This window comes from Cupressus sempervirens, chromosome 3, assembly GCF_028749045.1.
Source record: "Cupressus sempervirens isolate cs-2001-9-10 chromosome 3, ASM2874904v1, whole genome shotgun sequence".
Lineage (NCBI taxonomy): Eukaryota > Viridiplantae > Streptophyta > Pinopsida > Cupressales > Cupressaceae > Cupressus > Cupressus sempervirens.
Genome location: NC_143120.1, coordinates 35,681,745 through 35,700,207, shown reverse-complemented (window position 1 = coordinate 35,700,207; position 18,463 = coordinate 35,681,745). Strand labels below are relative to the sequence as shown.

The following is an 18,463-nucleotide window of genomic DNA, read 5'->3' as shown; positions in this document are numbered from 1 at the left end:
ACAAAATTCGCCAAGCAAGAAGAGTGCAAATCTGCTCTTGCAAAATCGCCAACACCTTGAGAAGGAGAAGTGAGAAGTGAGAAGTGAGGAGGACATGGGAGAGAGGCCTCCTCTTATACCCAACTTCACAAACTTTCCCTAGCTGGCCGACTTGGACCCTAGGAGTAAGACAAAATAATAATTAATTCCAAATCTGGCCCAACAATTAATGCTTAACCAAAATTAACTTTGCCATGATGAAAATTTACTTTTTTAAATTGCTAATTAGTTTCAATTTGCAAAAAGAAATTAAACAATGCCTTGGAGATGTTAAATATTTCTATTTAATGAAGATTTAGTAATTAATACGTTATTAAAATTGGATTTTGGCTAGCCAAAAGCCATTTTTCAATATTAAATTACTAATTTCATTAAAGACTAAAAAGTTTTCAAGGCAATTTAATCCATTTAAAGCCCAAATTTTGCAATTTTAATTCAAATCGATTTAGCTAAGCAATTTTAGTATCTAACACAAATAAATAATTTCTCTTAGAGCCTAAAATCGATTTTGCAATTTGATTTCACCATCACAAAATTAATCCTTTTCACCAAAAATAATTAAAATTTTCCAAAAGACCAAATTTAACAAAAATTTTATTTTTTGAAAATTATCCAAATTTATACAATTATATCCAAATTTTCAAAAGAAAACGTCTAAGTACAAAATTTACAATTTTATCCTGCCAAGTGTTGCTCTTTAAAATTTGTTCGACCTAAGGATGAAATTGTTTGCCCTAGAAAATCAAGTTGAAACTGGGTGAAAATAAATCTAACCTTTCTCCCCCCTGGCCCTAAAGGTGCCCAAGACTCAAAATTTTCAAAAAATCAAAATTGTTGGACAATCCAAAAATTTGCCAAGACCATCAAAAAGAAGGGGGTCCCCAAAATTTTGGGGCGATGGTGTGAAAACCTCAACATGTTCCATATGCATGTCCTGTGAATGCTCGATATAGAATAATACTTCTTATATGGATGTGTATGAAAGCTCAACTTCTGCATATAAAATGCAAGACTGCCAATATTATATTTTTTTATTCCTCAATGCCAGTGATATCTATTATTCTCCAATCTATATCAATATTGTTGACACCTCTCTCGAGTATCCCTTCAATGATTCCTGTTCCTTAAACACTACTCCCATATGAATTGATGTATGTGCGTAAATGTGTTTATCTCAAATGTGTTGGTGTCCAATTTCGGTGCTGAAGATCCCTGTCTACACAAAATAACCAAAACATGTCCTTTGATCTGCTGTACAACATTTGCACACCTCCAATTATGGTTTCCAATCCCCTTTTTTATGCCTCAGAACCATCATCCTTTAGATCTGCACGAGAGGAACAAGGACGTGTTTCTCCAAAGGTCACAACTATTACATTTAGTTGATTAATTATAATTATTATATTTTTCACTATCTTTGATATTATAATTATATTATTATGATATGCCAATCTTAATATTAATGTTTGACATTATATAATATTTTAATATTATATTCATTATTTACAAAATATTTAATATTTGATTTATATGAATAAGATAAAGAATCAAATAGAAAATATATTATATTTATTAGATAAATTATTATTTATTTATTAAAAAATTGTTCTATACATTATCACTCTTATCATGAAATGATATCATATAATGAAAATATCATATAACATTATAATATTGTTTACTATATTATATTCTATTAATTAGTGTTTTAAATTGAATGATAAATTATATTATAATTTATTCATTCATTATTATTATTTTATTATTACTTATTATTAAATTCTACTAGAGAAAAGTAGGGGACATGACAATGATGTCGTGAATTATAATTCAGAAACACTTTTATACGCGACATGTTGCCTACCATTAGTTCACTTAGATACCTATTGATTATAGCTATTTGTTAATGATTATCTTAGAATGGACTTTTGCAAAGTTCCCGCACTCTATTGAAGGAAAGAAAAGATTCCCACACTCTTAATATGAACTATTTGTAACTCTTGACGATTATCATTACGAGCTTAGTCATTTAAAGCGCTCACTGTTGCCAAAATAATTTAATTCTATTGCCATGACAGTGCATTCAAACCAATCCCAGCCTTCGTATGAGACACCTCAGACTTTACCAGTATCTTTCTGAATAATACACACTTGTCATATAGTGTGCTCTTTTTTTAAAAACAATGTTCCCTGAAAAAAAAACTTGTGCCATCTTCCTTTTTGATTACTGGTAAAGACAATTTGTTTCATTATACTTGAGCTAATTTGACATCATATATGAATGTCCAATTGAGACAGCTGTAGAAAGATAGGAAATATAGAATCTATGTTCAACACATAAATGAATGTCCAATTTTGATAGTTGGGAAGATAGGAGATAAATGGAATCCATGCTGAATCTTGAACATGACTAAGTTGCTCACACGAATGAAGTAGGAAACTTGACAAGTAAGCAGGAAAGCAATGAGCATAGACCACTCAAATAAATTCACAACTGGGCAGGCACAAACCATACACAAAGCTATTGACATCAATGACAAAATCGTCTAACAATCTCCCCCTTTCTGGCATTGATGGCAACCACAGCCGAAAATAACTCCCCCTTGATGCTTACTCTCCCTTTGACATCAATAACTATAAATCTAAAACAATTATGTGAAAAAATATGGCAATGAAGCACTCCCCCTGAATATGTACCTTCTAGTGGGGTAAAAGAACACTGTGCTTGTTACGAAGATACTTAAAACAATCCCGAGGCAAAGGTTTTGTAAAAAGATCAGCCACTTGTTCCGTTGAAAAAGTATATTCCAACTTGACAATGTTGTTGGCAACTTGCTCCTTCAAATAATACTACTTACTAGGAATGTGCTTCGTGTGAGAGTGCATGATAGGATTCTTAAAGATATCAATAGCACTTCTATTATCATAATATATGCAAATAGGATCTTCAAACTAAATCTTGTCATCAACCAAAGTGTTCTTCATCCATGTTGTCCTACATTTTGTCACCACAAAATGTTGGTAACAGCACGAAACATTTTCAAGCTAGTTTCGCGTCTCTCTAAGTTGAATTTGATACTCAATTTCTTAATGTTGATCAATAAATCAACTCCAATTCGTATATCAAATTGTTTTACTAAGGGCTTTCGTCAAGTCTTTTTCGTTTTTGCTTTATGTCGAGCCTTTGCATGATTTTTGAGGCCTTCATCGTCCTTTTCTTTGCTTTTGAGTTTGCGTTTGTTGATTTTTAGTCCTTTGGATTCGCTCATGTCGGCTTTTGGCTTCCCCTTTGATTTGGTCTAATCTAGAGCTCAATTGGTGTTGTTAGTCAAGAGTTATGGTCATTTTAGTGCCTCAACAGTGGACCTTTTTGATGCAACAAAACAAATTAAAAATATCATGTTATATTGTTAATTGGACATTCACTTTTTGAAAAATATAATTTAAATTCACTTTTTGTTATGTTTTCAAGTTACTTTATCATTTAAATTTTCACTTAAAGTAACTATAGTGCACTTTATGTTATAATTTTAAGTTGAGTTATTTTTTTATTTTTCACGTAAAGTGATATATAAACTATATAGTTTCAGTTTAATTTTTGACATATAAATCTAATGCCCATTTTAATGTTACTTTTTGAATGATATTTATGTGTTATATTTTTAATATGATATATAAATATAGTTTGTCACATTAAATTAACATTTTAATGAAATTAAATTGATATATGTTTATTAAATGACTTTAAGTTATCAAAAGTGGACATTTTACATGTAATTGCATATAAAGTTCAACTTGACACCAAAAATGTGATCTTTCACTTGAAATGTGTCATTGCATCAAAAAAATGAGTTTTAACTTAAAATATGCAATCCTTCCTAAAAGGTCCAATTTTAACCAAGTGCATATTTTAAAATGTGTCATGCCTCCCAAAAGGTGTGATTTGCCTTATGGACAGTTTTTAAAATATGCATTTCATCTTAAAAGGTCTGATTTGCATCTTGTGCATATTTTAAAACAAGTCATGCCTCTTAAATTCGATTTTGGAAGAACACGTGTAATGGGCCTTCAAGGACCCGATTTTGGAGATTTTTGAGAGATTTACTTGATGGTTTTGCATGATCTTCTCCAATAGGGTCGTTTTTGCCTGGCAATGGATTTTCTAACATAAAAAATGATTCGTCTTGCTAAAAGACGTTTTTCTAACCTCTATCCTAGGGAACGTTTTTGGTGAAAACTCCAAATAAATCCATTTTGGCCCATGTTTTTGCTCAAGGAGGAATCGATTTAGCATGTTTTTGAGTTTGCATTGCATTTTGATACATGTTTTGGTGTTTAATGACCAAAACATGTTGATCATGTGCCTTGGAGAAAAACTTTTTCTATCAAAAACGTCCCATAGCATATGCAATCCAAAAATGTTGGATTTTGGAGGAAGAATAGGGCATGTTTTTGCATCTTCCACCAAAAACTCCTTGTTTTCTGCCTTCTCCCATTCAAATTTGCAAATTTTGAAAGATTCAAAGTGGTTTCGAAGAAATTTTCAGCATTTGTTTCCTCCATTTTTGGCACTTAATCTTCATGTAAGTGGAATTATTCTTCTTGCTATTTAATTTGTCCTTATCTTGTTGATTTTATGCACATTATTGCTTTGATGATTGCCAATTGCTAAAATTGTTCATTTTCATGTTTTTGGTTTTCCCCAAACTCCAAATTTGAAATTGTGTGTTGAAGTGCTTTGCATATTGACATGTTTGAGTCACTTTCCAAATGTACATTTTTATTTTAAGTTTTTGTGTTTTGTATGCTTGCTTTTTGGTTTTCTCCACTTTGGAGAAGTTACAAGTTCTTGGGAAACAACTTGTTGTTGTTTCATTTCATGTGAAACATCATCGCATTCCACTTCCATCTTTCATGTCACAACACTTCACATCTCATCTGACAAATGCAATTACATGTTTTGCATCTCATTCACCATCCACACATGCATGTAATCCCATTTTCCGCTTCCATTTTCACTCATCTCACTTTCCGCATTCACTCGCACGGCACAATTACATGAAAAGCCTTACATGTAATTGCATCTCAAAACCCTGATTTTGACTTAAAGTCACTTTTTCAAAAGTCAAAAAGATGTCATTTTCATCTTCCATATACTTTAACTTCCCTTTTTCACCAAAGATGACGATAAAATTCATTGTCCCTCTTCCATTTTCCATTTCCATCTCTCCCTATGCATTCGCACCTTCATGAGCAAATACATGCTTTCACATCTTTCCATGCTTTGCACCTCATCCTCCATTCACACTTAAATGTAAAAGCTCATCCTTTATCCACCTTTGCATTCCATCTCATCCTTCATTCCCCCTTGCATATTGCATTTACATGCAATAATGTCTTGAAGATTGTAAGTCACGTTTGAAATCAGTAATCTTCATTCGCACGCATTCCCATGTGTTCCACCTTCACACGTTTTCATTTCATTCCACATTCTGTTCACATTTCATCTTCATTCACTGCATATGCATATGATTTCTTTTTGAGGTCATTTCATCGGATTTACAAAGTCTTCAATCCATTTTTGAACCTTTGTTGTTGATCGCAAATCAACTTGTATGGCAATTCCTTCTGATGATGTGTTTATGTTTTGGGATTTTTCTATTGCAGTGCAAGCACAAGAGATACCCTCATCATCAAAATCCAAAGGAAAAATGAAATATCAATACGATAAAGAGTTAGCTCATACAACTCCATCATCAATTGCAATTGTTCTTGGATGTGCAAGGCGTTTTAGTCCAAAATCAATGTCAAGGATGCTGATGACAAGGTTGTCATTAGCCTTGATCCAGAAGTCATTGAGTAGATCTTCAAGGTACCACATAAAGCAAAGTGTGCAGATCTGACCAAGGAATAATCTTTGGCATGCTAGAATGAGAAGAAAAGTGATTATCAAAAATATCTCAACCAATGCTGGTTAGACAATAAAAGGAACAACTTCTCAAGATGGCCAAAGAACGTTCATCGATCTAACTTCAAACAAGAGTACAAAGATCTTATCATCCTTCTCAGCAGAGTTTGTAATCTCAAAGATTCTACTAATTTCAAGCCATGGATGTACAAGTTCATCTTCCAACAATTGCTCAATGTAGGAACTTCAGAACCTTTTTACATGAGCTCCTACCTTGTCTACATTGCTGCTGCCATGGGATCTTTCTCTGGTCTCTCAACTAAAGGGGATCGTCTTCAAATTCCAATTTGGGATTTCTATGACCAAATCACTCGGGCATATAGTAAATTCCATTACAGAAAAGTCCAAGATGCCTTCTTTGGGCATTTCCAGTGATTATTTGATAGATAGTTATCCATCAGGAGGCTATTTGATGCAACATGGGAAAAGGTGAATCAATACGGTTGTATTTTCATTTAGTTTTCAACTTTTACATACTTGAGAGTTGGGTATTTTAAAGGCGAACCATATACCTTACCAAGGTATGCTACAGATCGAATCATCCTAATGAAGCTAGCTACACAGCTCATAGACGTGCAGTGTGATCAGGATGGTATGCATAGGCCTAGTTTCAGTATTACTTCAGCCAAACCCTTGGAGATTGGTAATCATTCAATCAATTCTATGCCCAAAGCAAAGAACATGGAAGCAGAGTTGTCGTTGATCACCTTGAAGAAGTTCAAAGCCAGATTCGACTTGATTACCGAGAAATGAATTCTCAAATAAAAAGAGCTTACACACATGTTCATCGCATTGAGGACATCTGGATTGATATGAGAATAGAGCTTGCCATAATGAAGATGGACTACTGCAAATTAACCTTACAGCAGGTAATCGATCTTAACATGCTGGAAATTCCTTCAAATTTCCAAGTTGAAGATGACAACAACATTCTTGATCCAGAGTTTCATCAAGTCGGCTTTGATAAGAAGCACCCTTTTCCTATTCAGTGGCAACAGAAGGAAGGTACATCTATCATGGATAGATTTCAATCCATCTTGGTAAACACCAACAAATGGCTGAAAAATAAAGGCCTTAAAAGAGTTAATCCTAAGATAGGCTTGGATTGTGGAAGGTTTGGTCCTCCTGGCAGGAAGTCATAGCTGGAAATAATAGGAAAAGATGGTACCTCATCTTCTAATACTAACGGTTCTCTCAAATTCAAATTAAAGGGTGGAAAAGGCTCTAAGTCATCTCATACTTCTAAACCAGCTCAAGAATCAAAGGAAGAATCAAAAGAGTAACTAGAGTCAAAATCAGATGCAGAGGATACAGACGAAGAAGGGGAAGTCATGATCATATCTCCCCCAAGGCCTGCGCAAACTCGTGCATCATCCATACATGAAGCACCTTTTCTAGATGAGGTAGATGACGATGTGGATTATTCTCCATTGTTTTCACTCCTATTCCAGTTTCGAAAGTCAATACAATGGCTCTTCCTATTTCTTCTGCTACTCCTCTCATTACTGCAAATGAACAATATGAGCATTTGGAAAATGTGTTTGAGGATTTTCCAACTCTTACAAGTGGTCAAGTTTCCCAACTTGATACATCTTTGACGGATTTTGAGCTTTTCATGAAGAAGTCCTCTTAGCATGCTCCTATGTCTTTAGTTGTGCAAACTGAATGTTGCTCAGTCACGACAAAAATACAATGTGGATCAATGCCAATGGTTACCACTGTACTTCCTTCTACAGATGAAAGTTTCAACTTGCCTGCATGGTTGACAACAAAAAAAAGAAAAATAATTGTACCTCTGGATAATCTTCCTGTCAAGAAAACCAAGTCTAAATCTTTGAAGGATAAGATTGTTTCAAGGATTTTGATTGATTCATATAAAACCAAATTTCTTAAAGTTATTGAACCCTTGGTGGACAAACTTGTGGAAGAACTTACTCGTTCTGATTACAAATTTACTAAGGTTGAAATCGGAAAAACAATCACGTCTGAGTTGTTTACAAGATGCTCAAGATCCATTGGCTAACGTATCAAAGAGCAATCATAAGCTACGGGAGAAGAAAAATCAACTCAAACAGGAGGTTTCTTGCCTAAACGAGGTCATTTGTCATAAATCTTCTCAAAGTGCAGTTGTTATGTCTCGGACATCCAAGGAAAGGAAGTTGATTGAAGCCGCCAAGTCTTGGATAGGGGATATCATCTCTGAAGGAGTTCGGGCTATCGCAGAGACATTTGCAGTTCTTAAATGCATCAAAGAGATGAATGAAATGGAATGAAACTTCATCTCTTCTTTGACTAGAGAAGTGGATGATTTGAAGGAAATCCTCAATGATTGGGACGAAATGGCAAGATATGATCTAGATGCTTTGGTCTCATGTGACATTCTTCCGTCACGTGAAATGTTCTTCAAATTTCAAGGACTTGTTGGCTACAAAGAGTACATTGAGGAAGTTGATTACAAGGTTGCAGGCAGCCCTTGGAGATGGTCAAGCAATTGAAACAAGTATTACTTGTGATTTGGAACAGATGGGATCCCAAGTTATTGATGAATTCGGTAATCTCATTGCAGTTGAAAGGGTAAGCTCGGAATATACAATCAAGGTCAATGCTAATGAAGATTCTGAAGACTTTGGTTTGCACACAATGAACAAGTTTGTCTTGTATAAATCCTCGACAAAACACTTGTTAGATTCTCTAACAACAAATTCCAAAGTTGTTCAATCAACGTATGCAGATGCAGTGAGGATCAAAGCCATATCAAAGACCATGGAAACTACTAGTCTTCCCACAATGCGTGATATCATTGTCAAATTCAAGGCACTAAGAAACAATCTTTAAGATGGTTGTTTTTATTTTTATTTCTATTTGTAGATCTAAGAGAACTCATTTCATGAAAAGATGTAGTTACATATAATGTGAGTTGCATGTACTTGAAAAGATGTAATGTGAGTTGCATGTGCAGTTGCATGTAACCCTAAAATTTCTCTTCTAGTTAGACTAGGTCAAAGTTGGTTGAGTTGCTCCCACTTTTTCCTCCACCTTTTTTTCAACTCTTGTGCCTATATAAAGGAGTGCCCCCCATTGTAAAATCATTTTTATCTTTATGCAAGAGAGCTCTAGAGAAATTGTGCCAACAAAATTTTGTTTGTGTAGCATTATTTTGAGAGAAAGTGAATACAAAGGAGCATTTGAGACTTAGCTTTGATTAAGGAAGATTGATACTTGTATGAATTATAAGCTTTGTCTATAATTCATCTAACTTATCTTTGATTCATGTTATCTTGTGTTCTTGGTAATTATATCTTGTTAATTGAATACAAAAGAGTTAAGAAGCAATTGGAGCTGGAGCTTTGACTAAAAGCAATTGTGGAAATATATAGTTAAAAGCTTTGTTTGTAGCTTATATTTCTTTCTTAATTCACAAAATAGTTAAGTTATTCTTACTTTTAAGAGTCTTTGTGCCCTAATTGTAAAGCTTTTCATATAAAAGTACAATTGGACTTAGAGCCAAACCGGTACATTTTCAGCTAGCCTTTGAGTTAGTTAAGGGTTATCGTATCACTGTTTCTAGCTCTTGATAGAAGTGCAGTTAGAGATTCACCCTGCCCATTACTCGCTCCACGAGTAAGTGGATTCTTTCTTGAAAGAAAAGAAGAAAAGATATTGGTAACACCCATTTTATAAAATCTCTCAACTTCTTGCTTACCTCGAGTTGATCTAAGGAACGCTGAGAAGAGGGAGCCTTCCCTTTAAGGTAGAAGAGAATCTGTCTCACACGTAGTGGCTGGTCATCCTATTTTGCGACTAGATTTGTACTCAAAACCATCGGTTGCAAAATATCTATCCAACACTCCAAATTACCTAGGTTCAACATGAGAATGCTGCAATATACTTCGCTTCAGCTGTAGAAAAGTAAGTGCAAGACTGTTTCTTGCTGAGCCAAGAAATTAAATAGCCACCTAGGTAGAAAGCACAACCACTTGTGCTCTTCTTATCATCTACAAAACTGCCCCAATCTGTATCTGTATAAGCTGTTAGAGAAAAATCAGAACCTTTTGGAAACAACAAACCATAATCAACAGTCCCTTTTAGGTACTTAAAGATCCTCTTAACTGCTAAGACATGAATTTATTTTGGTGTAGCTTTAAAGTGTGCAACATAACCAACAATTTCCATTATATTGGGTCTAGTAGCTATAACAAACAAGCAGCTTCCTACCATTGACCTGTAAAAGGTTTGATCAACAATGAGAGACATATCATCCTTGGCTTGCATCTGGTTTCCATAGGAGTCCTGGCCAAATTGCAATCATCCATTTTAAATTTTTAAAGCAGTTTTCCTGATTTACTAATTTGCAGCCCAAGAATGTAAGACAACTCTACATTCACATTGAACCCCCCCAAGAACCCAAATTGAAAAAACAATTTCCCAAACCCCCGAACCTGGACTCGAACCAACAACTTAGGTTTACAGTTGTAAAGAAGAATATGAAAACATGGCTCTAACATCAAGAGGACCTCTCAACTACACCTACTGATGACATTATATTCATCATTCTAAAACATGCTTCTATTCTATAACATAATTTTCCTGTGTAGAATGCGAAAACCAAAAACACAGTTCCTCTTCAACACAATACTTTATAATAACATCATACAATATAATATCTTACTTGTCTCCTCACCCTAGATAAATGAGAAACTTGTACCTTACCACACCTTACCACAAAAATCATTTTCTGACAAAGTTCATCAATGTGAGTGGTTATGTCTTTGCCTGTCGACTAGACAACGTTTCTAGTCATGTTGAGCATTGCCACCTGTTAACAGTTTTTTCACATTTGTGTATCAAGCAACATCTACCTAAGGAGGGTTCTAGTTCATAGAATGTCGGAGGTTTCCATATCCATGCAAACATTGATTTATAATCAGAGATACATGATATTAAATTTTAATTATAGATCCAGGAGATTTAACTTGAACTTATTTTAAAACTAGGTGGTAACAATTGTCATGAACATTGCCCCAAATAAAAATTGCCTCAAAACTAGCTTACCTGAACTGCATTGATATTCCTTAGTATAGCCTTCGTTGATGACTGGCACTTTGAAAATCGGTAATGCATGTGTTCAACTTTATAAAGTTGTATTACAACCCATGATATAGCACATAGATGTTTGACCCGGGTAAAATTTGATTCATAACCTGCATTCAGATTAAAGTAAAAGAAACAGGTCACTCCTCTAAAACCCTGAAGTAAAAAAATTATGATAAATATTCCATGAAATAATGAAGGCCTACCTTCAGATGAAGAAGCCTCTAATAGTCCAAACACAGAACTTGTAAGTTTCTCACTCCTAGAGAAGAGAAAAATACAGGGAACAATATAGTATCCACCACTTGTTTTTTGGCTATTTTCATTCATCATACAGTCCTGTGTATGCAGAAAATGTAAAGTCAAAATTAAAATTATGCAATTACATTTTCAGCACTTCCAAATGACCCCAAAGATTCTATAGAAATGCTTTCTATTTATGCACTTACATTTTCAACACTAACAGAAGACAAGCAAAGATTCCATAGAAATGCCTTATTGAATGGGACAATTTAATAAATATCTAGACATCCTTAAAGCTATAAATTCCATAGAATACAATATACAAATAATTAGTACAGATCATAGAGAGCATAACAGAATATCAGTCCAATACTATAGATTAATATGTAGAAAGATTGTGCAAACAATGACCTCAAATCATAATATGCTTCAATACGAATAGGATTCAAGCACATACAGCCCTTATGATGACTCTTTACCCTTATACCATAAATCAGAATGGAAAACCTGAGATGCAGTCATGAATTTGAAGAGGAATGTGTACAAAAAATGAATTATTTGAACAGAAACAACAGAGAATGTGTTAATATATCCTAATATCGTATGCTTGCTTTCTTTTTTGCCCTTCTGCATTCATTTCAAATAAATTATGGGATAAAAGGGACTCAAAGAGGAATCTCCAGATTCGCAAGTGATCAAGGAAGAGATGACAAAACTAAAATCAAATTAGCTACAGCTTTCAGATCAAGATCATCTCTTCAATCTTGCAGAGATTTATTCAAAGGCATTAAGGAAGAAAGAAGTAGACATCCTTATATTCCAGCAATTGAATACTAAGGACACCCTACAAACTCCCCTAGTGGCACTATATGAAGTAGAAAATCAGGTAGATGAGCTTGGTTTAGAATTGATTTTGTCACATTCTTCTTCAGATCAATTAGAAACCTCATCTTCTATGGCATCATCAACTAAGATGCAACGTTCAAATATAACAGATGTGGAGGACCAACAGGTAAGAGGAGTAGTTGATGAACTTTATGTGGGAGAGTTAGTGCATGAAGATTTTGATTGTATGCATGAGATTTTTGTCATACCAAACGTGACAGGTGAGCATGATGCTGAATGTAAATCAGCTACGGAGGAAGAAACATCATATCTCATTGGCAATAAAGACACATAAGCACAGCAAGAGTTTTAACTCTTGAAAGTGGAGGAGAAAAATTCATAGGGAAGTACAATTTGCAGCCATGAGGAAAAGGCTTTTACAGGGAATACATTTGATTTTAACAAGTTACACTTTTTGGAGCAGCTCCTGAGGGTGAATACTCAATGGAGGAAGTTATACAAATCTTAGCTCATTTTAATTGCAGATAAATCCATTGAATATTTCATCTGGATAGTTCGTTTGATGAGGGACAAAATGGGACTTGGGATGAAGCCTCAGCATCAAATTTACAAAAACTTAAACGGGCATCTCAAGTGATAAAATCAGATTACTTGCAATTGCTTTCAGGTAGAAATTGTGCCATCAGGTCTGTGAGGCAGCTATGTAGAGCATTTGTTAGGGAAAAGGCATAAGAAGCTACTTCAAGGGTTTCAAAGATTGAACCATGTAATAATGGAGTTTACAATGTTGGAGCAATGAAATATCCAAGGGCAGCAATGGTTCCATTATCACTTGGCGTTCTTACAATAACAACATGAGTACAACAGGATGACTGCGATTCAGCTGGGCATAGAAGTCAGATTGTGCATGATGATGCAAGTTTTTCATTCCATTCTCTACATGATGAGATTCCTCACACAAAAAGGTATGGAATTCTAGTATTGATTAAAGATTTCTACCACAGTTTGTCAATGCATTTCACAATGATTAAATAGCAAGATATGCATTTTCATTTCCATTGGCCCCACCACTGATTACTTGATATTCCAAATGACACATACTACTAAGATGAATGACTAGTATGAGGTTTTTCTTTCTACAGAGGAAGCAGCCAAACATTCAATATTGTAAGCCTTCCTATTTGCTTCTTCAAGATGGTCTTTATTTTGGGATATAGGCTAGGAGGTTGTCGTCTTGTCAATGTTTGGCATTTCACGACGAGGCATGAGTTTTCAAATATCGGGGCAAGTAGATAACCAATTTTTCTATGGCATCCAGATGGAATGTGCCCATGGGAAGTCATCGTACAGGGAGACTTTAGCAGCATGAAGATACTCCCTTTGGTCGATCTATTTAAGTCTATGTTACACAGGGATGCATCCCCTATTTTTGGTCCAAATGTCCTGTAAACATGTCCCCGAAATGTTTTGGAAACCCTTGTCCCTGAAATGTTGTGGAGCATTTTAGAAACCAACACAAGTCAATGCTTTTCTTAAGACTACAAAATAGAAATGACTCCAAGTGGGTTTTAACATTGATTAATGGTTCTAAGTTGGCACTAAGTTAAATCTATGTTTTACGCATGCATTAAAGTGTTGGAATTATAGACTTATTTTTTGTCTCAAATAGTACATTTTCTGATTTCAACATAAGTGTTGCCATAAAAAGTTATATTAAACATAATAAAAACCAAATATCCCAAACTCGCCGCAAGTTAGGCAAGTTCGGGGATTCTGCAAGCCTAATTGAGCATGGAGTTTTGGTGTCTCGGTTCATCAACTCACCAAGTTTTGGCCATGGCTCACCTAAACTCGTGGAGTCACCAAATATTGCCAAAAATCACCTAAATCGCCTACAATACTCGGTTGCACAACTCTTAAAACAAAAAAAGCTCCAACAAATATTTATTTTTATTTTTAAACATTTCTTTTATTTATAACCCTTAAAGGCCTTCTAAGTGCTTAGCATGGGAAGAAAAGAGGAAGAAAAAATACAAACCATAGATTTGCAACTAGCAAGTAAGAAGAGCATAAAAAAGATAACAAATCAATTTTGGGGAGGCCATAAGTTTACATTGAGGAGTCATTAGGAACACTCCTCAACTTATTTGCAAGAGGTAAATGTTAAACTTTGTAGATTGTGTTCATTTTATTTTGTATGTTAATGCATTCTTCATTGTTTATTATTTTTTTGAGTTTTAATATATAAATCTTGAATGTTTTTTATTAAAACGCAAAGTGCAAAGTCGAAGCCTACAATGTTTTTAGAACAAATTTGCAAACATGTATTTACAATTTTCTCAAAAAAAATGTGCAGTTTGCTGATTATTTTTATTGGTTTAACTTTATAAATTTGTAAAGTTTTGAATTTTTTTATTGGAGCAGCTTTAACATTCATTTTTCACAATGCCCAAAATGAATGAGTCTTAGAAACATACCAAGGAATTTCCTAGAAGACGGAAAAAATCAAACAAAATGTACTTTATGTAAAGATACAAATTTTGGTGGCATCAATAGATTCAAATGTCGTATGGTTGGCATACCTGAGCATAATATTAATGTGTACTAAACAAACTGCTGAGGCAAAACATTGTTGTTACGTCCAATTAGACACACGTAAACAAGAGAAGGTAACTAGGAAGAGGCAACTTGAAGCGTTAAGTTCTATTGTCTCCGATCCTCCTGCATATGCTCCGCAAGTTATGTTGGAAAGGGTTCTACTAGATCTCCCTTTCGTCATAGTGCTAGTGTTAGTGCTTCTGCTTCTGATCCTTGTCCTATTACATTTCGTCCTAAAATGGGGAAGTCAAAATTGGATAGTTATTTTGTGTTGCGCACTACTCTTGCTTGAGAGGATGGGTTGGAACAAGGAGATTCTTTTTTGGTTTGTATACTTTAAGTTTAAAAGATTTGTATACTTTAAGTTTAAAGTTAAGTTTTTCAATTTATAGTTTGAATTTGAAACTTTGAAGTTCAACTCTAATTGTCTAATCAGAGATTCACAATATTTATCATATATTCATAATCAATTCGTGGCAGGTCTCCTTATTGGAAAGGCATGATAGATACTTTAACTATCTACCATACGGGGTTCAAACCCCCTACTAATGTTGAATTGAGTGGCCCCCTCTTTGATGAAATGGTTGAGGATATGAAAATTGAGCTATAGGATCATCAAAAGGCATGGACCCAAAAGGGTTGCACCGTTATGACTAATGGTTGGACCAATAGGAGGAATAGAACACCTAATTTTTTCTTGTTTCCTATAGAGGTGATTGATCATTCAGCTTCCCTACATGCATTGTAATTAAATAATTTAAGTTTTGATTTGTTGATTAATTATGATCCATGATAGTTAATTATTTTTCTCTATTTAAATTTTGTAGGATCCACCATGTTCATAAAATGTATTGATGCTTCCTCAAAAGTTAAAAAGGCACATAGTTATGTGAAGTTATTGAGGAAATCATAGTAGAGGTGGGAGAAGAAAATGTGGTGCAAGTGACGATACATAATGCAACAAGTTACGTTGTTGTAGGTAAACTTCTAATTTTAAACTTCTCGAGTTTTAAAAATTTGATGGAGAGACATCCATAAATTTATTTGAACTTTTCTAATTTTCTAAACATATGTAAATTTCTAATTAATTTAAAATTGTTATAGGTTAAGTTTTGATGGATAGGCACCCCAAAAGTTTTTGGTCTCCCTGTGCGGCCTATTGCCTTGACCTCATGTTGGAGGATATTGGTAAGCTTGAATGGGTCAAATCATGTGTTGTAAGGGCCAAGAATATGTGCAAGTTTGTTTATAATCATGCATTGGTCCTTCGCATAATGAGAATATACGTGGGGGAAAAAGAGTTCGCTCGTCCTTCTATCATGAGGTTTGCCTAAAATTTCCTCACATTGAAATCCTTGTTATCATCTAGAGTAGATTTGTGACGCATGTTTGTTGGGGTGGAGTCAACTTCCTCTTCCTTTCCTATGACCAATGCAAGGATAGATGTGGCAAATTGCATCTTTGATGAGGCTGGTTTGGCAGTAAATTTATTACAATTTAGTATTTACTTGTTTAATAATTTGGTTTTACTTTTAATTTATATGCATAGTTTTATTTGTTTTGCAAATTTTTAATTTTGCTTTTTTTTATTTAATTTGCGACTTAAATATTTTTTTACATTATACGCAGGTCACTGAGCCACTTATAGTTTTCCTATGTGTTGTTGATTGGGAGAAGCCCTCTATGAGCTACATATATGAGGGCATGGATATAGCCAAGGAGGCCATTAGACCTTTGTAGGCAAGAGTGGAGAAGTATGGCCCCATTTGGGAGATCATTGATAGGAGACAATAAAACCATCTTCACAAGCTCATCCATATAACGACTTATTACTTGAATCCAAAATTCCATTTCCATCTGGACTTCAAAGCAGAAGAGGAGGTTCTTACTAGCTTATATATATAGTGATGCAGAACATGTGTAGTGGTAGCACGTAGCAATGCCTCAGCAACAACCATTGAGCTAGATAAATTTAATAATAAAGAAGGGGTCATTTTCTCTAGCAAGATGTGCACAAATGCTTAGACAAAATTACAACCAGGTAAAAATATATTCTTAAGTTTATGGCTTATAAGTAGCATTTTAATTTTTTATTTTGTAATTTACCCTTAAAGTTGTACTTGTAAATGACACTAATTATTTTTCTTTTCCTTGTTTCAGATAGATGGTGGTAAATGTTTGGGCCTTCAACCCCAAATCTTCAAAAAATTGTGATTTGTATTTTGAGTCAAGCAGGTAGGGCTTATGGATGTAATTCCAAATGGTTCATGTTCAAGCACATCCACACAAAGAGGGGAAATAGGTTGCCTATAGAGAGGTTGAATGATCTTGTTTTTGTTCATTACAACCTACCTTAGGACTAAACAGATTTTGGACATTGACTCCTCTCTGATCACTCTAGAGATGATCGATCCAAAGTAAAAGTGGCTCATTGAGGCTACCGATCCAACCTTCAATGAGGTGGACCTTGACTAGGTCGACTGGGCAGATATAGAGGTTGAGGTTGTGGCTATGGTAGAGGAGGATAGAGCACGTTCTAGCGCACACACACACACTATTGATATTGACCATGGGTCCACCTCACATGCAGCAGTTATGGCTACTCGGTGCAAGGGCACCTATGTAGCCTTGTGGAAAGACCTAGGGCTCTTAGGATATTTTCGCTTGTAGTGGCGCTAGCCACACCACTAGTTCAATAATAGGGCTAGTCTAGTCCTAGGGTGAGGAAGGTTAAGATGAGAAAGCCTCTTAAGGTCCAAGTTGCTCATAGTTGCTCAATAAGGTCAAATTGAGCATCTTTTTGTTTATTGGGGTAGAATGGTCACATGAATGTTTTTAGGACCTTCTTACATGTTTTTCATCCATTTGATGCTCTTGGCAAGGTTTGGCAACCTTTGCAGCAAGTTTGAGGGTCAAACACTCAAAAATTCAAAAATTGCTCAAAACTTTTTGTTGCATTCGAGCAACTTTTCAATTGAAGCTTGATAACTGTCTGGAGATGTTGGGGTCGGTGTTGGGATGTGTTTATAAGGCCATCCTCAACCTTTTGGCAAGGTTGGAAGTTTTAGCCATTTTTGGTGTTTATGGCCTGTGAGCAAAAAACCAGTTACAGTTTATGTTTTATGAGATTTTGGGTACTTTCATGGATTGAACTTGGATCTGTTGTGTTGGGAAGTGTTAGAGGGTTTCAATTTAAGAATCTGTATAGCTTTGTTTTGTGATTTTGTAGAGATTCCGTTAGTTCAATAAATTGTTTTGTTTTTGCTCTACTTGCTGTCCTGAATCAGGCAACTAAGCAAAATGGGGTCATAACTCCCTCTCCCATCGTAGGATATGTACGGCCTCTTGGGATTTGGGAGATGACTCCTTGTACATATTGTATAGTAAAGGAGGGCCATTGGAAAGCAAAGCAAGTAATTGTATGGTGATGCCCTAGGTGAGCCAAAGATGCATGGCTAGGGGTCACAGGCAAGTGCAGAAGAAATAGAATGATTGAATGTTATTGATACTTCAATCAAAGCTTGGAAAGTGTTAGGAGGATCAGTAATGAAGCCCCAATCTCAATGAGAGGCACTGGTGGAAGTTCTATGGAGGGAAAAACATGTTTCTCATCAGGCAGCCTGCTAAACCCTTAAAATCCTTAATTTTAGGCTAAATTTGTGCCCGTACTGTACGGAA

At 35.0% G+C, this 18,463-nt stretch overlaps 1 protein-coding gene across 3 annotated transcripts in view; it reads right to left on the bottom strand.

Annotated features, from left to right (window-relative positions):
- Positions 1 to 18,463, bottom strand: part of LOC149564648 (ARM repeat superfamily protein) — a 311,869-nt gene that overhangs the window by 25,293 nt on the left and 268,113 nt on the right. For all 3 annotated transcript variants that reach the window (XM_089818208.1, XM_089818211.1, XM_089818209.1), the window contains 2 exons: positions 11,305 to 11,437; positions 11,060 to 11,208 (listed from right to left, as the gene is read on the bottom strand). In XM_089818208.1, the coding sequence (XP_089674334.1) occupies positions 11,060 to 11,208; positions 11,305 to 11,437 (282 nt within the window). The remainder of the gene's footprint in view (positions 1 to 11,059; positions 11,209 to 11,304; positions 11,438 to 18,463) is intronic.